We start from the raw sequence: 25,669 nt of genomic DNA on the forward strand, positions 1-25,669 counted from the left end.
AAATTTGATATATGGAGGTCCACTGACCCCCAAAAATACCCCTATTCCGGACATATTTAAGGCCGTACTAGCACCTCTAAACAGGACTTATTTCCTGGTCATGCCAGCATAGGTCTAAAAATAAATAAGAGAGTGAAAGAAGGCGCAGCGGAGCGGGCCCCGTAGTAGATATATAAATTAAAAAACAATTCAATTAGGGATTTTGTAAGTAGCACTTAGATTTTCTTTGTCGTGGTTATTTTTTAATATTGTGAGCGCAGAACAAGCCAATTACTGGTCTAGGAGTATGTCCACAGTGGCATGGGTCGGATTAATAGCCGCTCCCTCTTATCAACATAACCTAACCGATTTCCATATTTGATTTCTGAAGCCCATATTTTTAAAGTACATACTATTTTCTTTTTTTTTGTTTCAGACAAATGCTGTAATAACTTTATTTAAAAGTACTTACTTAATATATTTATGAACTACACTCTAAGTAAGCAAATATTATATTGCTTTTACTCTTTTGTGTAAATTATTTCGAAATGTTCTGCGAAATATCGTTGGGATTTTTAATTCTATTACAAAAAAGTTTTATAAGTATATATAACATATATATCCTATTCTACGATTCGAAATGCATATTTCACTATGAATCTTAAATGTAAGACAACATACAATATTTATGAATGTACTATAGAATTCTTAAAAATTTCAATTTTGGGTATTTTGTTGCGCTGGTTCGGCAACGCCAAACGATGAAATGAAAACGTTTACCACGGTCACAATAAAAATGCCTATGACTGTATAATTGTTGACTTTGTTTGCGTGACAAATGTCCTTTTCATTTTTGATGTTGTATCGGCTGTTCATTATGAGACCAACTCCTACAGCAATCTAGAGGGTAGAAGGACATACCAACAAAATTATGGTTTTTCCTTGTAATCTTCATAGTTTCAGAACTCACCTGAAATATAATACTTATGGAAATAAATATCAAGCTTGGATAGTAGTAGGGATGTCGTCCGTATGATTCCAAAACGTAACGCAATTGGTTGGCATTCGCTGAGAGTAGAGCCAAATCCATCATACCTTGGGCCAATGTTTTTTTATGCTGATATGCATTTACGTCTGGTATTGGCGTCTCTACTCCGTTAATGGTTACCACACCTGGTCCATTGTAACCAGGAAAACTAAAGCTAGGACGTCTAGATGGTTTCGGAGGAATGTGCTCTTCAACATCTGGTACTCCACCGTTGGGCAATAATCCATCATCTACACCCATGCGGGGACCTACAGCAAAAGGACGATCATCATATTCATCTTCATCAGCTTCGGAAACTAGCAAATCAAGAGCAGAGGCAAACAATATAAAGCAAACAGAAAATGAAGGAAAGCTAGCGTTACTACCATACAAATCAAGTAATTAATAGGTTGCGAAAGATGAAAAATGACTCACTGGATTTGGGTATTCTCGGTACACGGCCATCGATAAAGTCTATATCATCCAATGAAAATGGATGCGTAGCCTGGAATAGGAAAAGTTATATCAAATTAATTAAAGTCTAAAAGTGGAAAAATTTTGATTTGATTTTTAATGTTATTTCGTTTATTGTTTATATGATGGAAATAATGAACTATAGGATTAAACAATATACATAGGAAGGTTTATTTTAAGGTCTGTGAATGTATGTTTTGCACATAATAATTAATTTTTTTGGGCCCAACGCACAGTGGGAGAAATCGAAAAAAAAACTAGCAAAAAATATGCTGTGTGAGAGCGGGTAGAGATATCTTTTTATACCCACCTCCATAAGATAGGGGTATACTAAGCAAGTCTTTCCATATGTAACACCTCGAAATATCCGTCTATGACCCCATAAAGTATATATATACTTGATCGTCTCGTCGTTCTGAATTGATCTAGCCATGTTCGTCCATCCTTTCGTCTGTCGAAATCAAGTTAGAGGTCGAACACGTAAAGCTACTTTTCTCCGATTTGGCTGAAATTGTGCATGTAATGTTTTGTTATGACTTTCAAAAACTGTACCAAGAACGGCCAAAATCAGTCTATAACCTGATATAGCTCCCATGTATACCGGTCTCTCGATCATCCTTGTTCGGTTCCTAGAAACTTTAATTTTGTCTAAATTTATTTTGTATACATTTTTAGCATAATCCATGGTGGTGGGTTCATATTCATTCGGCCCGGCCGGACTTAGCACGCTTTTACTTTTTATACCCTCCACCATAGCATGGGGGTATACTAATTTCGTCATTCTGTTTGTAACACCTCGAAATATGCGTCAGAGTCCCCATAAAGTATATTCTTGATATGTATATATTATTATATATATATTCTTGATCGTCATGTCTTTAAAGTCTATCTTGTCATTTCCGACGGTCAGTCCGTAAGTCCGTCCGTCCATCTGTCTGTCGAAAGCACGCTAACTTTCGAAGGAGTAAAGCTAACCGCTTGAAATTTGACACAAATATTGCTCTATTTTCTGTTTCTATTTTTCTATTTTTTTTTCTATTTCTCCCACAGTGCAACCTTTTGTCAATCTTTGTTGACGTCTTCAGGGGATACATATGCATTTTTTTTTCTTCTTTATATTGCAGCTCGGGAATTTATGCTGATTTTGTTCGTATCCTCTTTCCTTTTCATTGCCCATGCAACTACAGACTCCCATGGTATATATGTATATATATATATATATATATATATATATATATATATATATATATATATATATATATATATATATATATATATATATATATATATATATATATATATATTTGAATTATTCAATGGTATTACACCTACAGTGAATTCAAAGAAAATCGGTTCAGGCCAATAGCATAGCAATTCTTATCCATTATTGTAAAGAAATAACGTGTAAAAAAATGACAAATGTGATCCATGGTGGCGAGAATATACTCTGAAAAAAAGTTGGATCAACATTTAAAATTTTTCCTTATTCGCACGATTTTAGCAATGAAAACGAGCAAAAGAACCAAAAGTTACAAATAATGATCGGAGATTGATTCTTATTCTACTTCATTAATGACTGTCCAGTTATAATTTTTAAATTTTTTTTTTTATAAATTTAGTATCTTTCCCAAAAAAAAATTTTTAAAGACGCTCCTATTTGTAAGGTTTATTGTACGCCTTTAACTACGATTCACAGTCGCCTCGTCCTAAGGTCAATTTTCTAACCATCGATATTGCGACCTTAATTTAAATTTTTGTCTTTAATAACAAGATCTATTAATCTACCATTTAAAATAAAAAATTCTTAATATTGTGGAAAAATTTTTTGCGCATTTTTTGGTCTTAAAATCTTATTTAGATTCCATTGCAGGATATTGTCCGGCTATAGACCATTTCGTTCAATGTTTTCTATTCAAAGAATAGCACAGCAAAGAACTCTTAAAAGTAAGGCCAAATGTTTGATGTTGCTCAAAAACATTTATCCGGCTTTCTGTATCGCGACTTGATTCATAAGCGCAACAGAAAACAATTAAAATATTACTTCCCTCATTCAAATCCGACTTACGCAACAATGCCAATAGCAACAAACAAACTCAATTTTGCGAACATATTTGTTCTCTGCACTGAGAGTGCTGTTTTGTGTATAGGCAGTGATACCTACACCACATGCGACGTGCCTTGTTTGTTGCTATTGGCTTTGTTAGATAAGTTGGATTTGAATTAGGGGAGTAAGATTTTACTTGTTTTCTTGTTGCGCTTGTGAATCAAGTCTTCATAAAGAGCCCTGTTCAGATGTGTGTTTTGAAACCTACTCTAGGTGGGTTGGTTTGCAAAGTACCGTGTTTTTTTGCAGATAAAAGCCAGAAGTTCTATGAGCGTGGAATACTAAATTCGCCAGGAAGATGGCAAAAGGTTATCGAACAAAATGGCAATTATATATTTGATTAAAGTTCATTCAAAGTTTTAGTAAAAATGCATTTACTTTCTTTGAAAGAATCCGCAATTAGTTTTTAGGCAACCCAATATATATATATATATTTCGGTTCATATGACAGCTATATCAGGTTATGTACCAATTTGGACCATACTTGGCACAGTTGTTGGATATCACGACAAAACAAGTCGTGCAAAATGTCAATCCAATCGGATAAGAATTGCGCACTCTAGAGGCTCAAGAAGTCAAGACCCAAGATCAGTTTATATGACAGCTATATGAGGTTATGTACCAATTTAAACCATACTTGGCACAGTTGTTGTATTTCATAACAAAACACGTCGTGCCAAAATTCATTCAAATCGGATAAGAATTGCGCCCTCTAGAGGCTTAAGAAGTCAAGACCCAAGATCGGTTTATATGGCAGCTATATCAAGACATGGATCGATATGGCCCATTTAACATAATAACCGACATACACTGATAGGAAGAATTTGTGCAAAATTTCAAGCGGCTAGGTTTACTCCTTCGGAAGTTAGCGTGCTTTCGACAGACAGACGGACGGACGGAAGGACGGACATGGCTAGATCGACATAAAATGTCTCGACGATCAAGAATATATATACTTTATGGGGTATCAGACGAATATTTGGAGTAGTTACAAACAGAATGACGAAATTAGTATACCCCCCATCCTATGGTGGAGGGTATAAAAATTATCTTTTAGTAGCTATTTATATCTAAAAATAAACTGATCCAAACCATATACGACACGAATATCGAAAAGCCTAACATAAACCACTGACCTAAATTTCGGCGAAATCGAATTATAAATGCGCCTATTATGGCCCCAAAACCTTAAATCGAGAGATCGTTCTATATAGCAGCTATATTCATATCTGCACCGATCTAAGCCAAATTGGAGAAGAATGTCGAAAGGCCCAACACAACTCACTGTCCCAAAATTTTGGCGACATCGTACAATAAATGCGCTTTTTATTGGCCCGAAACCTGAAATCTAGAGATCGATCTGTATGGCAGCTATATCCAAATCTGGACCGATCTAGGCCAAATTGAAAAAGGATGTTGATAGTCCCAACGCAACTCACTGTCCCAAATTTCTGCCACATCGGACAATAAATGTGCCTTTTATGGGCTCAAAACTATATGGCAGCTTTATCCAAATCTGGACCGATCTGTGCCATATTGCAGAAGTATGTCGAGGGGGTTTACTTAACTCACTGGCCCAATATATATATATATATATATATATATATATATATATATATATATATATATATATATATATATATATATATATATATATATATATATATATATATATATATATATATATATATATATATATATATATATATATATGTATATATATGTATGTATATATATATATATATATAGGGTGATTTTTTTGAGGTTAGGATTTTCATGCATTAGTATTTGACAGATCACGTGGGATTTCAGACATGGTGTCAAAGAGAAAGATGCTCAGTATGCTTTGACATTTCACCATGAATAGACTTACTAACGAGCAACGCTTGCAAATCATTGAATTTTATTACCAAAATCAGTGTTCGGTTCGAAATGTTTCTGTCGAAAGCACGCTAACTTCCGAAGGAGTAAAGCTAGCCGCTTGAAATTTTGCACAAATACTTCTTATTAGTGTAGGTCGGTTGGTATTGTAAATGGGCCATATCGGTCCATGTTTTGATATAGCTGCCATATAAACCGATCTTGGGTCTTGACTTCTTGAGCCTCTAGAGTGCGCAATTCTTATCCGATTGAAATGAAATTTTGCACGAAGTGTTTTGTTATGATATCCAACAACTGTGCCAAGTATGGTTTAAATCGGTCCATAACCTGATATAGCTGCCTGATATAGATGCCATATATCTATAGCCCGATACAGATCCCATATAAATCGTTCTCTCTATTTTACTTCGTGAGCTCCAATGGGCGCAATTCTTATACGAATTGGCTGAAATTTTACACAGGTCTCCAACACATAATTTAATTGTGGTCCAAACCGGACCATATCTTGATATCGTTTTAATAGCAGAGCAACTCTTTTCTCATATCCTTTTTTGCCCAAGAAGAGATGCCGTGACAAGAACTTGACAAATGCGATCCATGGTGGAGGGTACATAAGATTGGGCCCGGCCGAACTTAGCACGCTTTTACTTGTTTAATATAATATCAGCAGACAGTGTTTGCTGATATGAGCAGACTAATTTTTCTGGGTGTACTGTGCGCCGCACACTGTTGCCCTTTAGTTTATTCGTTAAACGAATTTAGTTAGAGTTAACAAAGAGCTCAAATATTTTGTAGAGAGGTATATTTTAATGTAATATAGAAGAAAGTGGAGTATGGTCCAAATCGGTCTATAAGCTGATATAGCTCCCATATAAACCGTTCTCCCGATTTAACATCTTTATCCTCCAGAGGGTGCAATTATTATCCGATTTGGCTGAAATTTTACACAATGTCTTCCGTCATGACTCTCAAAAACTCCGCCAAGTATGGTTCAAATTGGTATATAATCTGATATAGCAGCCATATAAACCAATCTCTTGATTTGAGTTTTCAAGCCCATAGAAACCGTTAACTTTAACTAACGACTTTATCCCTGAATTGTGTTTTTCGTTTTACTGATTTCCGGTCAGGCGACTATAGTAGAATTTTCCGGCGAACGTTTTTGTAGAATATTTTGACATTCTACAATCCCAATTTAAATGTGTTTTTAACCCTGTTTCCCAAAAAGGGACTGAAAAAACATTTTTTGCAAAATAATCCAAAATATTGAATTGAAGCAAGTTTGTGCAGCTAAAATTAAACTTTTTTGATTCAGTACACTTTATTGAAGAACACGGAAAAAATAAGGGCGTCCCAAATTGGCCCTTTTAGATTCACTTTGCTGAAAAGTTTAATTTAGATAGTTATTGTTTTAGTTTTGCCTCTTATTTAGAACTGAGGGTACTAACCATATTTTCAAGTCTGCGACACCTGTCGTTGACAAATGAGCTTAAAGTTATGTCCTCTTTAAGATCATACTTTATTTTGGGCCCCACTTCATTAGTTAAAAAAACCTGCGTAGGAAAACATTGATTAGTTGAAAGGGACCTACAATATAAACATTTTAATCCTCATATTTGAAGAGTTTTTTAAAAGATTTGTAAAAAATTCATAACAATTTTCGATTTTTGTCCACCGGGGCAACACTGTGCACCATTGCGACACGTGTTAACGTTAACCGATCGTTATAATATTTCATTTCGCCTATTGGGATCAATGTTGGCACTCAAGAGAATTATTTTCTATCAAAATTTATGAAAATCCTTCCAAACCAGACAAAAACCTACTAAATTTTCTACAAGCCAGAAATGTGGTATAGTGTGTATTTTTAGCCCCCGCCGAACAGTATTCTCTACAAAGTATTAGATCGTCGTTTCATAGAGGATCTTGACGTACCCTTCGTCAGATTGTTGAAATCACTGTACAGCCTTATGTTCAACAAGTTAAGTTCGGCGGGGCCGAATCTTGCGAACCCACCACCATGGATTCTGCTAAAAATTTACACATAATAAATTTAGTTGAAGGCCATAATTTTATTCTACATACACAAATTTCTGTCAAACCAGCAAAAATTAAAGCTTTCAGGGACCGAACAACGATGATCGAGAGACCGGTTAACCTAATAGACTGATTTGCACCGTATTTGGCACAGTTATTGAAAGTCGAAACAGAACACCGCGTTCAAAATTTCAGCCAAATCGGACAAAACTTGCTGCTATTAAGGGCTCAAGAAGTCAAATCGGAAGATCGGTTTATATGGGTGCTATATCTAAATCTGAATCGATATGCCCCATTTGCAATCACCAACGACCTATATCAATATTAAGTATCTGTGCAAAATTTCAAGCGGCTAGCCTTACGCGTTCGATCGCTATCGGGATTTCGACAAGAATATATTTCGAATATTTCTAGGTGTTAGAAACGGAATGACTAGATGAGTATACCCCCATCATATGGTGGTGAGTATAATGAGGATCAACTAGTTGAAACCCCGAATAACATGTCCTATATATCAAGAATGAAAGGTGTTGTCAGAGTAGAATAAACTGTATTATTGTCACAAACTCTTGCAAGAATCCATCACAAGAACATGTATTTTTATTGTAAACAAAGTCCAACGTTTTTTTGAAAAGAAGTTTACTTGGCGAAAATTTTCTTTATGTCAAACGAATTATTTTTTGCGTGTATGCAGTTTTCCGACTAAAGGCATTGAATGCACAAAACCCGCATTTCCTACCCAGATTTACGAAATTTAGAAGAGATCCCTTAACACTCGTACCAGTCATAGTCAATATCAAAACTTGCGCAATCCCATAAAACCCATGCGGTTGGGGCGCTGGTCCAGTAACCCGCCCCGCCGAGAACTACTATGAGAAACAAAGGAATAGTAAAAACGTACCCCCCCAACGTTGACGACTCCAGTAACCCGTCCCGCCGAGAACTACTATGAGAAACAAAGGAATAGTAAAAACGTACCCCCCCAACGTTGACGACTCACGTAAACGAAAAAAGCACCATGATTTGCGGATCTGCACCTGGAATGTCCGCACTCTTTATAGAGAAGGTGCAGTATACGCGCTGGCGGATGTATTGGAGAAGTACAAGGCAGATATTACCGCCTTACAGGAAGTGCGATGGACTGGGAATAGCGTCACTACAACACCAAACTGTGATGAACTATACTATAGCTGCCATAACACGAGGCATGATTTGGCTGTGGATTTATGGTTAGTCAGAGACTGAAACACCTTGTTTCCAGCTTTACTCCGGTGGATAAGAGGCTAGCCACAATCCGCATAAAAGCCAAATTCTTTAACATCAGCCTTATTCGTGCCCATGCCCCGACGGAAGACAAAGACGAGCAGACCAAGGATATTTTCTACGCCTAGAGAGAGAATGACCGCTGCCCCGCCCATGATATTAAAATCGTTCTGGGAGATTTTAATGCGAAAATAGGGAAGGAAGAAATTTTGGGTCCAACAGTCGGAAAGTTTAGCCTCCACGAGATAACGTCCAGTAATGGGTTGAGGCTGATAGATTTCGCCGCGGCAAAAAACATGGTAGTTAGTAGCACCAGATTTCAACATAAAAATATCCACAAATCCACATGGCTGTCACCCGATCAAAACACGAGAAACTAAATTGATCGCGTTGTGATAGATGGAAGGCATTCATCCAGCGTGTTGGATGTACGATCGATCCGTGGAGCGAATATAGATTCGGATCATTACCTTGTTGCAGCAAAGGTTCGCACCCGTTTGAACATGGCGAGGAAAGTACGATCTGACACTGCACGGAAGCTGGACATTGAAAAGCTGCAGACACAACAAATGGCAGCGGCATACTCCACTCGACTGACCCAACTGCTTGATGAAAGCACTACTTGATCCGATGATATAATGGCGCAGTGGCAAATTATTGTCCACTCCATGGAAAATGCCGCGAAATCCAAAATCCTCCTCCAAAAAAACCATGGTACGACCAAGAGTGTCGAGATGCTACTGAAGCCAAGAATGCGGTATATAGAGAAACCCTGCAATCAGTAACAACGCGCCAGATGAAGGAGAGGTATCGGGAGAAAAGGAGAGAGGAGAAACGTCTATTCCGCAGAAAGAAAAAGGAAATGGAAAGACGTGAGTGCGAGCAAATTGAGATGTACAGGAGTCAGAATGAAGTCCGGAAATTCTACCAAAGAATTAAACACCAAACCGATGGCTTTCTTGCAGGTACATCCTCCTGCAGAGACAAAGAAGAAAATCTGCTAACTGACACAGACAACATGCTGAGGATATGGAAAGAACATTTTACCCAACTGCTAGTGTCCGATGTTGGAGGCGAAGAGGATACCGCAGAACCAATCCCTGATGATGGTATTGAATGTTTACCTCCTAGTCAGAATGAGGTCCAAGTAGCAGTAACCCGACTAATGAACAACAAGGCAGCAGGAGCCGACGGATTACCCGCTGAACTATTTAAGACCGGAGGCGACACGCTGATAAGGCGTATGCATCAGCTTATCTGCGCAATCTGGCTAGAAGAACGCATACCCGATGATTGGAACCTCAGCATACTATGTCCCGTCCGCAAGAAAGGAGACAAGACGGAATGTGCCAACTACAGAGGAATATGTCTCCTCCCCATCGCATACAAGATACTCTCGAGCGTACTGTGTGAAAGATTAAAACCTAAACTCAATGAGATAATTGGGCCCTATCAATGCGGCTTTAGACCAGGTAAATCCACCCTAGACCAGATATTCACACTGCGCCAAATCCTGAAGGACAAATCAACACCTACCACCTCTTTGTTGACTACAAAGCCGCCTTCGATATTCCTTTACATTCAAAGGTATTTCAAGCCATGTTTGAGTTTGGTATCCCTGCAAAATTAATAAGACTCTGCAGGATGACACTTGCTGATACGCGTTCCTCAGTAAGAATAGGAAAGAATCTCTCCGAACCATTTAATACCAAACGAGGTTTCAGACAAGGAGACAGCCTATCGTGCGATCTCTTTAATATCCTGCTGGAGAAGATTATACGAGATGCAGAAGTAAATAGATATGGCACATTTATCACAAAGGAGCACATGCTACTTGCCTATGCCGACGATATTGATATCATAGGTCGGTCACCGGAAGTTGTAACTGCAGCCTTTGAAAGAATCGAAAGAGAGTCAGTGAAAATGGGTCTGGCAGTAAATGGAGATAAGACGAAATGGATGGTTTCCACTCCCAAAAAGCGTTGCACAACCGAGCAGATAAAGAACATGGAGAAAGTTGGGAACCACAACTTTGAGATAGTCAGTAACTTTATCTACCTTGGCACCGCCGTAACCGAAACGAATGACACCAGTTTTGATATAAAGCGAAGAATAATACTGGCAAACAGATGCTACTTTGGATTAAGTAAGCAGTTTAGAAACAAGGCCACCTTTCGACAGACGAAGACTACACTTTACAAGACACTGATACTACCCGTGCTGTTATATGTTCCTGAAGCATGGGTACTTGTGAAAGCAGATGAGGCAGTGCTTGGAGTATTTGAGAGAAAGATTCTTCGTAAAATTAAATATATGGACCAGTTTGCGTTAATGGAGAATATAGGCGTCGTATGTCGACGATAGCATAGTTACAAGTATCAAAATACAACGACTGCGTTGGCTAGGTCATGTTGTGAGAATGGAGGATGAAGCTTCAGCAGAGAAGTCTTTTGAAGGCAAACAAGGCGGCACACGCAAACCGGGAAGACCAAAAGCCCGATGGAAAGATCAAGTTGTGGGAGACATTTCGATACTTGGTGTCAGAGATTTTAGAATGAGCGCAAAAGATCGAGGCGCTTGGAACGCAATTCTACGTTCGGCTAGTGGAAGAAATATTCTGTCATAGCCAATTAAAGAAAAGAAGACAGATGCTACTCGCCTATGCCGACGACATCGATATCATAGGTCGGTCACCGGAAGTAGTAACTGCAGCCTTTGAAAGAATCGAAAGAGAGTCAGTGAAAATGGGTCTGGCAGTAAATGGAGATAAGACGAAATGGATGGTTTCAACTCCCAAAAAGCCTTGCACAACCGAGCAGATAAAGAAAATGGAGAAAGTTGGGAACCACAACTTTGAGACAGTCAGTAATTTTATCTACCTCGGCACCGCCGTAACCGAAACGAATGACACCAATTTTGAGATTAAGCGAAGGATAAAACCGGCAAACAGATGTTACTTTGGACAAAGTAAACAGTTTAGAAACAAGGCCACCTCTCGACAGACGAAGATTACACTATACAAGACACTGATGCTACCCGTGCTGTTATATGGTTCTGAAGCATGGGTACTTGTGAAAGCAGATGAAGCAGTGCTTGGAGTATTTGAGAGAAAGATTCTTCGTAAAATATATGGACCAGTTTGCGTTAACGGAGAATATAGGCGACGTATGAACCACTAGCTGTATGAGCTGTAAGACGACATTGGCGTTGGCTAGGTCATGGCAAACACGGTGGTACACGCAAACCGGGAAGACCAAAAGCCCGATGGATAGATCAAGTTGTGGGAGACACCTCGAAACTTGGTGTCAGAGATTTTAGAATGACCGCAGAAGATTGAGGCGCTTGGAACGCTATTATACGTTCGGCTAGTGGAACAAATATTCTGTCATAGCCAATTAAAGTAAAATAAGTTGCTACAAAAGAATATATAATGAAAAGCCAGATTAGGTACCGTTGAAAAGAGGGTAATGATATTAATCCGCCCCATACCACTATGGACATACACCTAAGCCAGTAGTCGGTTTGTTGTGCGCTCTAAATACTAAAAAATTACCTCGAAATAGACTATCTTAGTCAGAAATTCCGTGCCACTTACAAAATCCTTAGTTGGTTTCCATACCACGCCCCTAAGTTGGTTCATGTGTGGTACTGTGTCCTCATCTAAGTACGGATGTCTATTAGCCGCGAAAGCCGGACAATAACATGGGAAATGCTACAACGTCTCCTCATCTTCCCCACATGCCCTACACATGCTATCACTTGTCGCAACGATTTTGCATAGAGCTCGTGGTCCTATGTGTCGCGTTATGATACCGAAAAATATACTGACCTGCTCCTTCTTCTTTCAGTAATAGCCTCGTCTTCTCACGATCCAGATCTCTCCCATATTAAACATAACAAAATGTTTTATTTATCTGATGGCATTATTTGGTCAATGAAATTTCTTATTCATCACAAATTTTTGCATGATTTTATCATAAAAGTTCCTTTTATCGTAAGAAAGCATCAAAATTTTCACAGAAGTAGTTTACTTGTCGAAATTTTCATTCGTGTCTAATGATTTTCTTTTCCTTTGGTATCACAATGGACTAAAATGCAGGCTGCAACTTAAACCTTACATTGTCACCTTTTTTCTAGTTTTTCTCCGGTGGATAAAAGGCTTTGTGGGAAGTATGTAGAGATAAAGCGTAAAACCCAGTTTACCGATCTTTTAATGATATACAGATTAACAACCGTATTCACAAAACTTAATGCTGCTTTAAAATGGGTTTATTATACCCTCCACCATAGGATGGGGGTAAAATAATTTCGTCATTCTGTTTGTAACTACTCGAAATATTCGTCTGAGACCCCATAAAGTATATTCTTGATCGTCATGACATTTTATGTCCATCTAACCATGTCCGTCCGCCCGTCTGTCTACCGAAAGCACGCTAACTTTCGAAAGAGTGAAGCTAGTCACTTGAAATTTTGCACAAATACTTCTTATAGGAGTAGGTCGGTTGGGATTTTAAATGGGCCATATCGGTCCATGTTTTGAAATAGCTGCCATATAAACCGATCGTGGATCTTGACTTTTTTAACCACTAGAGGGCGCAATCTTTATCCGATTTGCCTCAAATTTTGCATGAGGTGTTTTGTTATGGTTTTCAATTACTGTGCTAAGTATGGTTCAAATCGATTCATAACCTGATATAGCTGTCATATAAACCGATCTGGGGTCCTGATTTCTTGAACTTCTAGAGGGCGCAACTTCTATCCGATTTGGTTGAAATTTTGCATGACATGTTTTGCTATGACTTCCATCAACTGTGCTAAGTATGATTCAAATCGGTCCACAACCTGATATAGCTGCCATAAGCCGATCTTGAATCTTGACTGCTTGAGCCACTAGAGAGCGCAATTCTTATCCGATTTGGCTGAAATTTAGCATGACGTATTTTGTTATGATTTCCAACAATGGTGTCAAATATGGTTCAAATTAGTCTATAACCTGATATGGCTGTCATATAAACCGATCTGGGATCTTGACTTCTTGAACCTCTAGAGGTCGCAATTATCATTCGATTTGTCCGACGACGTGTTTTGCTGTGACTTCCTACAACTATGCTAAGTATGGTTCAAAGCGGTCTGTAGCCTGATACAGCTCCCATATAAACCGATCTCTCTATTTTACTTCTTGAGCCTCCAGAGGGCGCAATTTTGGCTGAAATTTTACACAGGTCGCCAACATATAATTTAATTATGGTCCGACTCGGAACATAATTTGGTATATCTGCAACAGCATAGCAATTATTTTCTTTTATTCTTTCCTTTCCTTTGTTTGCCTAAAAAGAGACACCGGGAAAAGAACTCGACAAATGCGATCCATGGTGGAGATTCGGCCCGGCCGAACTTAGCACGCTTTTACTTGTTTGACAGTTATAAAAGGGAAATCTGTCAAATGAATCTACTTTAAAACAGTAATAATTTTTTTTTTTTTTCAAATATTCCCTCCTTAACATTTCATATTATAAATATACTAGCTTACCCGGGCCCGCTCTGCTGCGCTTTCTTTTACTTTATATGGCACAAAAGTTTTCTTGGAATATTTATTTTCGACAATTAAAGAGCTTTTAGGGAAATACCATGCTACGAAAATAATATACCGCTTGACTAGCAGTTTAACAAAATAGGTGCTTTTATCTGAATCCCATATGATCTTTATTGGTCTACGAATTTAAGTTTGGATGTAAGGTGTACTTTGTTCTTAAAATACTTTATTTCAATCCTATATTCTCATGATATCTGATTTAGAGGTGTTTTCGGGGGTGAGGTGGTTCCCCAGACACTTGGCCCTGAAAAAATATCAGCATCGTGCTCTTCTTTTAAATACCATTTATTTAAACCCCTATTGCCATTGGTTTAGGGGAGGTTACACGATGAGCAACACATGGCGCTAAAATAGATTATCAAATTCGTTTTCTAATCCCAAATATTTCATTTGAGCTATATTTGGCATGGTCGAACAATTTTTACCCTTTGGCGGGTGTTTGGGGAAGCGGTGATGCCCTAAATACATGGTCCTACATTTGTATATCAAATTCGTATTCTACTCCCAAATACCTTTATTTGAGCCACATATTGCGATCGTCAGTAAAAAATTGCTGTTTGTGGGTATTTTGGGAAAGGAGTAACCCACAGAAAATTGGTCCGCAAAGTGGGTATCAATTCTGGCTCTACCTTCCAATACCTTTCATTTAAGCTCCATATTGACATGGTCGGTAAATATGCCCGATTTAGGGGTGTTTTGGGGAGTGGGGTGGTCCCCCAAACACTAAGCCCAACAGCAACGTGCTCTATTCTCAGATATCTATATATAATTTATTTGAACCCCATATTGCCATTGGCGTCAAAAATGGATATCAAAATCGTTTTCTAATCTCATTTAAACTCCTTATTGCAAAAGTCAGCAAATATGTCCGGTTTGGGGCATTGGCCCTAAAAACTAAAAATATTTAGTCCCACTCTCTTTAAGACCCAAATTGTCTTGGTGAGCAAATACGTCCTATATGGGGGTTGTTATGGTGGTGGCACGTCACCTAGACGGTTGGTTGCTAATATTGATGTCAGATACGTGGTCTACTCCCAAATACCTTTAATTTGAGCCCCATATTTCCATAGTTAGTAAACATGACCGCCTTGGGGGGTGCTTTGGTGAATGGGCGGCAACTCAGCGAGTTGGCGTTGAAAATATATATCGGATTCGTGTTCTACTCTAAAAACCCTCTTATTTGAGCGTAATATTGCAATGGTCAGAAAATACTTCCTATTTGGGGAGTGTTTTAGAGGATGGGGCGGCCACTCAGTGAGTTGGCTTTGAAAATATACATCAGATTCGTGTTATATTCTAAAAACCTCTTATTTGAGCCTCATATTGCAATGGTCAGAAAATACTTCCTGTTTGGGTGGTGTTGTGGGGATGGGGTAGCCCCATACACACTTTTCCCAAATATTGATATCAGTATCGTGCTTTACTCCCAAAGACCTTTCATTTGAGCCTCATATTGCTATGGTCGTAAAGTTGTCCCCTTTGGGGATGCTTTTGGGGAGAGGCGGTCCCCCAAATACTTTGTCCCATATTTGGGTATCAGATTTGTATTCTACATTCAAATAACTTTTATTTAAGCCTCATATTCTCATAGTCAGTAAATAAGTCCTGTTTGGGGGGTGTTTTGGGAAAGGGGTAGACCCCCAAAAACGTGGTCCAACATTTGGATACCAGATTCGTATTCTACTCGCAAATGCCTTTCATTTGAGTCCCATATTGCCATAGTCGGTTAATATGTCCGTTTTAGGGGTGTTTTAGGGTTGGGGTGGTCCCCCTAACACTTCCGATATGCTAAATACCTTTCATTTGAGTCTCATATTGTTGTGATTGGTCTAAATATATTGGGTTGCCTAAAAAGTAATTGCGGATTTTTTTAAAAGAAATAAATGCATTTTTAATAAGACTTAGAATGAAGTTTAATCAAATATATAATTGCCATTTTGTTCGATAACCTTTTGCCATCTTCCTGGCAAATTTAGTTTTCCACGCTCATAGACCTTCTGGCCTTTATCTGCAAAAAACTGAACCAAGTGCGATTTTATAGCCTCACCATTGCCGAAAGTTTAACCATTTAAGGAGTTCTGCAAAGACCGAAATAAATGGTAGTCTGATGGGAAGCAGCTCAAAATATACCACACCCTTCTAATCCCACGAAACAGACAGCATATCCTTCTTTTGGTGGATATCAGCCTTTGAAGTGGTTTGAGCTGGTTCACCATGCTTGGACCATGATCGTTTTCGACTAACGTTGTTGTTAACAATCCATTTTTCATCTCCAGTTATGATTCGTTTTAAAAACGGATCGAATTCATTGCGTTTAAGGTGCATAGAACATGCGTTGATTCGGTTTGTTAAATGAATTTCTTTCAATACATGTGGTACCCATATTAAAATTGAAGCCAAACAAACAAATGTAAACAAAATTTCGCGCACTTTTTTCTAAAGCAAGCTAAAAGTAACAGCTGATAACTGACAGAAGAAAGAATGCAATTACAGAGTCACAAGCCGTTGAAAAAATTTGTCAACGCCGACTATATTACTACTATATTACCGACAATTACTTTTTGCGCAACCCAATATGTTTGGTAGGTTTTAGGATCTAGGTACCCCATCCGAAATTTGGGTACCAAATTTTTATTTTTGGGGTATATGAGAGCACACAAAATGTCGCTTAAATCGCACCACCCATCTCCGAGATCTGGTGTTTCTGAAATTATGGTAAGGGGAGGGTCCGACCCCTTTCAGGTATCAAAAAATGTAGTACCCTATTTTCATCATCATGCACCATCTGTGAAAATTTCAAGAAAATCGGTTCAGCCGTTTCTGAGTCTATGAGGAACACACAAACAAACACAAATTGATTTTTATACCCTCCACCATAGGATGGGGGTATTTCGTCATTCTGATTGTAACTACTCGAAGTATTCGTCGGTTGGGATTGTAAATGGGTCGGTTGGGATTGTAAATGAGCAATATCGGTGCATGTTTTGATATAGCTGCCATATAAACCGATCTTAGGTCTTGACTTCTTGATCCTCTAGAAGGCGCAATTCCTATCCGATTGGAATGAAATTTTGCACGACGTGTTTTCTTATGATGTCCAACAACTGCGTCGAGTATGGTCCAAATCGGTCCATAACCTGATATAGCTGCCATGTAAACCGATCTTGGGTCTTGACTTCTTGAGCCTCTTGAGGGCGGAATTCTTATCCGATTGGAATGAAATTTACCATGACGTGTTTTGTTATGATATCCTACAACTGTTTCAAGTATGGTTCAAATTGGTCATCAACCTGAGCCTTCAGAGGGCGCAATTCTTATCCGATTTGAATGAAATTTTGCACGACTTGTTTCGCTATGACTTCCAACAACTATGCTAAATAAGATTCAAATCGATTCATAATCTGATATGGGTGCCATATAAACCGATCTGGGATCTTTACTTCTTGAGACTCTAAAGGTCGCAACTATTACCCGATTTGCCTGTAATTTTTACGACGGATCCTCTCATGACCATCAACATACGTGTTTATTATGGTCTGAATCGGTCTATAGCCTGATACAGCTCCCATATAAATCGATCTCTCTATTTAATTTCTTGAGCCCCCAAAGGGCGCAATTCTTATTCGAATTGGCTAACATTTTACACAGGTCTCCAACATATAATTTAATTGTGGTCCGAACCGGACCATGTCTTGATATGGCTCTAATAGCAGAAAAAATATTTTCTTTTATCCTTTTTTTGCCTAAGAAGAGATACCGGGAAAAGAACTCGACAAATGGGATCCATGGTGGAGGGTATATAATGTTCGGCCCGGCCGACCTTAGCACGCTTTTACTTGTTATATATAAGATGGGATGGTCTTTTAGTTCCTTTGTAAAAAATTGTGTGCAATTCTTCTCCAAAATTTTCATTATAGGTTTATCAATTTTATTTTTGGGTTCTGAATGAGTTTTGGTGCTCACACAATACACAAATGAATGTACAGATTTTTAATCCCACTGTTTACAAACATCTTTCAGTTTTTATCGCTTTCCAGAAATTGAGTTTTACGCCATGTGCTACATTTTTTAAATACTTTCTGAGAAGTCTATACATGCATTTGATTATTATAGAAGATTAAAACTGTTTCTTGAGTAAAATAATTTTTTAAACCCACCACTGAAAGATGGGGGTATATTCATTTTTCATTCCATTTGTAACACTTTTGCATATGTATTTCGATTTCCGACCTTGAAAAAAATTGGACAACATAACACATGTATTTAAAATATTTTAAAGGTAATAAATAATCATAAATTAAATAATTAAAACAAGAAAATATACCACCAAAACTTATAACTAATATCACAAACTAAATGCTTTAATGATTCAGTTGCAAAACTTTAAAGCGTTCAGTTCTACGATAGTAGTTACAAGTTTATGGGCAAAGCTGCAATTATAGCTATTTAACACATAACATATGGTTTCAAGGTCTTATTCCGTCTCTTATCTCTTTATTTACCAAAGCGGCTCCTATAGCGGACCCTATTTGCAAAACCCTATTCGATATTTAATTTGCCATTTTTATACCCACCACAGAAGGATGGGGGTATATTCATTTTGTCATTCCGTTTGCAACACATCGAAATATGCATTTCTAACCATATAAAGTATTTATATACTTAATCGTTATACAAATCTGAGACGATCTAGCCATGTCTGTCCGTCTGTCTGTAAAAAGCACGCTACAAACTTTCAAAACTGAGAGAAAGCAGATTCCTTTTTTGTCCATAGACAGATTAAGTTCGAAGATGGGCTATAGCAGACAATATCTCGATATAGCCCCCATATCGACCGATCTGCCGATACACCACCACTGTGGTACAGGGTATTATAGATTGGTGCATTTGTTTGCAACGCTAAGAAGGAGAAGAACTAGACCTATTGATAAGTATACCGATCGACTCAGAATCACTTTCTGATTCGATTTAGCCATGTCCGTCTGTGAGTCCATGTATTTTTGTAATCAAAGTGCAGGTCGTATTTGTTGTCCGATTGTCACGAAATTTTGCACATGTAATTTTTTTGGCCCAAGGACAAACGCTATTGATTTTGATCGGTTCAGATTTAGATATAGCCCCCATATATGTCTTTCATCCGATATGGCTTTTTAAGGCTGTAGAAGCCACAATTTTCGTCCGATCTTCACAAAATCTGGCATTGGGTATTCTATTTGAGGTCTACATATGTGTGCAAAATTTCATAAAAATCGGTTCAGATTTAGATATAGCTCCCGTATATATCTTTTATCCGACATGGACTTTTATGGCGGTAGAAGCCACAGTTTTAGTCCGATCTTTAAAATATTTTGCACGAGGTGTTTTATTTAACGTCCTAATATGTGTGGAAAATTTCATAAAAATCGGTTCAGATTTAGATATAGCTCCCACATATATCTTTCATCCGATTTGGCTTTTTAAGGCTGCAGAAGCCACATTTTTGGTCCGATCTTTACAAAATTTTGCATGAGGTGCTTTATTTGACGTCTTCATATGTGTGCAAAATTTCAGAAAAATCGGTTTAGATTTAGATATAGCTACCTTATATATCTTTCATCCGATATGGCCTTTTAAGGCTGTAGAATCCACAATTTTCGTCCGATTTTGCATGAGACGTTTAAATTGAAGATCCAATACGTGCGCAAAATTTCATTCAAATCTGTCCTAATTTAGATATAACTCCAATGTGTATATTTCATCCGATATAGACTTTTATGGCAGTAAAAACCACAATTTTGGTCAAATCTCTACAATCTAGGGCGTAAAATGCTCTATTTGACGTCCCAGTATGTGCCATTAAAATTGGCACAGGATTCGATATAACTCCCATATAATCGTTTATCCGATATGGCCTTTTCAAGATGTGGAAATCCAAATCTTTTGTCCTATGGTAGGAAAATCCTACAAGGTTCTAAATTGCTATTTCAATTGGTATCCAAATTAAAGTCTGACTAGATTTCGAGATAAGTTCTACATATAAAAAGTACTACATGCACTAGGTGGTGTAGGGTATTATATAGTCGGCACCGCCCGACTTTTGCCTTTCCTTACTGGTTTCAATTTGCTTCAGATCGGTCCAGATTTGGATTTAGCTTCGAAATATACCGATCTGCCGATTAAAGGTCTTGGGCCCATAAATGGCGAATTTATTGTCCGATTTCGCTGAAATTTGAGACAGTGAATTGTGTTAAGCTCTTCGACAACCTTTTTTAATTTGGCCCAGATCGGTCCAGATTTGCGTATGGCTGCCATATAAACCGACCTCTCTATTTAAAGTCCATAAAAGACGCATTTATTTTCCGATTTCTCTGAAATTTGATATAGTGACTTATGTTAGGCTTTTCGGCCTCCGTATCCTAAATGGTTCAGATCGGTCTTTATTTAGATATTGAACAGTGACTTGTATTTATTAGACCACCCAATGTCCGTGCCAAATTTGGTCAAAATTCGATATAGCTGTAAACTTTTTACTTGTTCTGATCGATTTATCAACTTCTTCGAACCAATAACCACTTTCAGCCTCTAGAGGGCACAATTCTAATACGATTTGGCTGTAATTTTGCTATTGGATTTGCTATTGGCTATATCGTGTTATGGACCGTTAAGAATTTCGCCTTTTATATGGCAGCTATCAAAACATGGGCCGATATGTCCCATTTACTATCCGAACTGACCTTCACTAGCGCCTAACTTTATTCCTTCGAAAGTTTGCGTGACTCGACAGACGGACGGACATGGTTAAATCAACTGTCAAGATTATCAAGAATATATACCCTTTGTTGGGTCTCATATCAATATTTGGATGTGTTACAAACGGAATGACGAAATTAGTATACCCCATCCTATGGTGAAGGCTACAAAATGATTTTTTACAATTTGAGAGAATCAACAAGTAACAAGTAAAAACGTACTAAGTTCGGCCGGGTCGAAACTTGGAAAGCCACTAACATGAATTCCGCTAAAAATTTACGCTTATTAACTCATTTTGTATTTTAATTATTTCCTAATCCATCAAAATGTGTGTTAATCGAAGCTTGTAGGGTCATAAGAAGTCAAATCCGTGAATTGGTTTGTATAGGTGCTATTTCATTTTATAGATCGATTCAGATCCTACTCGGCACAGATATTGGAAGTCAGAACCGAATCCAATTTTGCGCCAAATCAGATGCGGCCAAGGGGCTCAAAAAGTCAAAACGGGGAATCGGTTTATATGGATGCTATATCCAAATCTGAGCCGATATGATACATTAGCAATCTCCAGTGACCTACATCAATAAGAAGTACATATCTGTACAAAATTAAAAAAAAACTAGTAAAAGCGTGCTAAGTTCGGCCGGGCCGAATCTTATATACCCTCCACCATGGACCACAAAGAATAATGGATAAGAACTATTGGAGCTATATCAAGTTATAGTCCGATTCGGACCATAAATTAATTGAATTATGAACATTGTAGATCATTGTGTAATATTTCAGGTAATTCGGATAAGAAATGCACCTTGTAGGGGCTCAAGTAGCAAAATCGGGAGATCGGTTTATATGGGTGCTGTATCAAGCCATACTTAGCAAAGTAATTGGAAGTCATAACTAAACACCTCATGCGAAATTTCAGCCAAATCGGATGAGAATTGCGCGCTCTATTGGCTCAAGAAGTCAAGATCCAAGATCGGTTTATATGACAGCTATATCAGTTTATCAACCGATTTGAATCATACTTACTACACTTGTTGAAAGTGATACCAACACACTACGTAAAAAATTTCTCAAGAAGTCAAGACCCAAGGTCGGTTTATATGGCAGCTGTATCAAAACATGGACCGATTTGAACCATACTTAGCGCAGTTATTGGAAGTGATACCAAAACACCACGTGCAAAATTTCAAATGGGACGAAAATTGCGCGCTCTAGTGGCTAAAGAAGTCAAGATCGTTTTATATGGCTTCTGCATCAAAACGTGGACTGATTTGGCATTTACAATACCAACCGACCTAGCTTTACTCCTTCGAAAGTTAGCGTGCTTTCGACAGACAGACGGACGGACATGGCTAGATCGACTTAAAATGACATGACGATCAAGAATATATATATTTTATGGGGTCTCAGACGCATATTTCGAGGTGTTACAAACAGAATGACGAAATACGTATACCCCCATCCTATGGTGGAGGGTATAAAAAAGTTAATATGTCCCTCTCCTATGTGACTCCGATTTAGAGTCACGGACCAAAAACAAAACTGAAAGCCTATGTCTACTCGTATCTCTACAAACATTGCTCAAAAGGTGCAATTTTTTTACTTTTTGGGCTTATGGAGGCCTGTGCGTAGGAGGGTCTAATATATCCCACTGTTTGAAGTTTCATTGAAATCGGAGCCCTAACTACATCAAGGATTAATTGGCAGTTTCGATTTTTTAATAGTACGACTAAGGTGCGGTTTTCCATTCACCATAATGAGCAGAACTTTTTCAGTGAGTTTAGGGCATTCTCATTATTAATGGACCAGTTCGGTACTTGTTCATAGACATAGCCCCCATTTAAAACGGTGCAGCCGATTTGACTTTTTGACCGCATGCGAAAAGCAATTCTTATCTAATTTGGGTAAAGTTTTACATATTAAGTTTCGTGCTAACTTTCAAGATTAGTGAAAAGTATGATCAGAATTGATTTATACTCTGATATAGAAACCGGTCGTCCGTTTTGATTTCTTGAAATCCTGAAGTGTAGAATCATTTCGCGATATGGCTTGAATTTTTATTGTTAATTTCTATTGTTGCTGTTCTAATTATCAATATCCATGCCAGCTGCAGTCCATGGCCCAAAGCGGTGTAATTACCATATAAACCGATTTCCATTTTGTCCTCTTGAACGCCTATAGACAGCAGTTCGTATTCAAATTAGACGAAATTATACATTTGAACCTCTTTCTGCATTCCTACATCCTTTTAAAGGGTAGTAGGTCCAAGTGAAGAAATTCATCTTGAAACTAGGGGCCAGAAATTTGAGATTAATGCAGAGTGTCGAATCGCTTGGAAATCTATTCTGAGTTCGACTAGTGGAACAAACCTTCTTTTATAACCAATTAAAGTAAAGCATAGTAAGGTCTTAACGATTTCATTTAGAAAGAAAACACTGAAAAAAAGTTGTCACACAATTTAGGATTTTCCTTATTCGTAGGATTTTAGCAATGAAAGCGAGCCAAAAACCGAAACTTTAAATTAAAATTCTGTCATTAAATTTAATTTAATTTAAACTTAGCGTCTTAACTTAAATATACTTTTATATATATTATACTTTTAAAGCCACTCCTATTTGTAAGGATATTTTGCGTCTTTAACTACGGTTCACTGTTGCCTTGTCTTAGGGTCAATTTCCTAACTTTCAACGATATTTCTACCTTCATTTTAGAATGTTGTCTGACGTAAATAAACTGCTCTGAGCTCTGAAAGACTTGGTGCGAATGATCAAAAGAGAGAGCTCCCTTAATTGGGCTCGAAGATTCACTGAACAGGCTACCCCAAAGCTACACGCCTAGAATGCATCCCCAAAATAACTAAGGCGACCAATAGTAATATACATTTGCTAATGTCGCTTAGGACAGTTTGGTGATGGTAATTGTCGACAGGGGAGGAGAACAGCGCTGCATACCTAGAAACACTTGGTAGTCAATGGACTGTCCTCTGTATACTTCGATGTCCTTGCAGATTTGACAGGACCTTCTCCAGTTGGTGACGATGCAGGCTGGTCTCGTAGACCTAGAAGAAGTTGTATCCACGGATAAGTGGTGTGCACGTGAGAGATTTTTCACTCGAAAAGTAGGAAAAAAATAGACGAAAAATTAGTACTCTGATTATGGTGAGGAAAATGGCAAAACAAATTATAGTGGCAACCCTTGAAGTCATTATGGCTACCATTGCCGGCAACGTTTTCGTTTATTTTATCGGTTTAAATGGTTAGTTTTCTTTATTTCTTTCCAAAAATAAATTAAATATAGTGCAGATTAAAAAAAAACGTGTTTTGGTACGAAAAAAATTTGATTGTAGTAAAATTTTTTTCTCGATTCAATTAAAAATGTTAGCTACTCAAGTGCATACCTCAACTACGGATTCAACAAGTTGAAGCAGAATTGGTAGAGAAGCGGTGGGGCTGGGGACTGTGTAGACGACTCAGCAGTTGTTGATTAATACATGTCTGAGGAACTATTGGGTTGCTCAAAAAGTAATTGCGGATTTTTTAAAAGAAAGTAAATGCATTTTTAATCAAACTTAGAATGAACTTTAATCAAATATACTTTTTTTACACTTTTTTTCTAAAGCAAGCTAAAAGTAACAGCAGATAACTGACAGAAGAAAGAATGCAATTACAGAGTCACAAGCTGTGAAAAAAATTGTCAACGCCGACTATATGAAAAATCCGCAATTACTTTTTGGGCATCCCAATATTAATTATATTTCTAAAGTCTGGTGGATTGCAGGACACTAAAAATCCCCCCGCCACGATCAAAAGAGGAAGCGAAGGCGTCGAGACGGGACATGACAAGTCCTGTGTGGGTGGGTCATCCGCTTGGACTGGGCTCAAGGTGTGCGCCTGCGCGGAAAGCAGGAACACAAAAGGTACTTCGATAAAGCTACTAATGAATCATCTAAGGTGTAATCGTCCACACCGTATCCAGGGTCTTGAGGATGTGTGACTCCACAGCTTTCTCAACCTATATTCGTAAGAAAACTCATCATGGCAGACGCAGACGGCGAGGCTAACGCAACAGTGGTCGAAATTCTGAGTCCTAACTATGGTTCGGTTCCTGCACATAAATCTCCAACATTGTAAATCAGCTTTGGTGGCACTACATGTCCTACTAATGGCAGGAGGATTTGACGTTGATCTCATCCAGGAACAATGGAAGTTCGGAGTAATGATTCGTGTACTAAGAATTCCTGGATTTGACTACTCATGAGCGGGAAATGGGAGACACAAGGGTGGAGAGACCCTCGACCAAACAGAAGAAAGGCGAATTGGGATAAATTTCGGCACACATTATGAACGACTTCCCCCTCTTGACCCGAAAAGGAAATAGAAATTGCGGAGGATATAGATATATTGGGTTGCCCAAAAAGTAATTGCTGATTTTTTTAAAGAAAGTAAATGCATTTTTAATAAAACTCAGAATGAACTTTAATCAAATATACTTTTTTTACTCATTTTTTCTAAAGCAAGCTAAAAGTAACAGCTGATAACTGACAGAAGAAAGAATGCAATAACAGAGTCACAAGCTGTGA

The 25,669-nt window shown here is 38.0% G+C and overlaps 1 protein-coding gene across 7 annotated transcripts in view; it reads right to left on the bottom strand.

Moving 5' to 3' along the window:
• Window positions 1-502: 502 nt before the first annotated feature.
• Window positions 503-25,669, bottom strand: part of LOC106093274 (ninjurin-A) — a 75,537-nt gene continuing 50,370 nt past the window's right edge. For 6 of the 7 annotated variants that reach the window (XM_013260321.2, XM_013260322.2, XM_013260320.2 and 3 more), the window contains exons 3-5: window positions 1,442-1,511; window positions 950-1,323; window positions 504-879 (exon numbers count right to left, since the gene is read on the bottom strand). In XM_013260321.2, the coding sequence (XP_013115775.2) occupies window positions 697-879; window positions 950-1,323; window positions 1,442-1,511 (627 nt within the window). In that variant the 3' untranslated portion in view covers window positions 504-696. Of the gene's footprint in view, window positions 880-949; window positions 1,324-1,441; window positions 1,512-25,669 lie in introns of all 7 variants that reach the window. The other variant, XM_013260326.2, reaches the window with a different exon arrangement.

Source organism: Stomoxys calcitrans, chromosome 1 (genome assembly GCF_963082655.1).
Source record: "Stomoxys calcitrans chromosome 1, idStoCalc2.1, whole genome shotgun sequence".
NCBI classification, from domain to species: Eukaryota; Metazoa; Arthropoda; class Insecta; order Diptera; family Muscidae; genus Stomoxys; species Stomoxys calcitrans.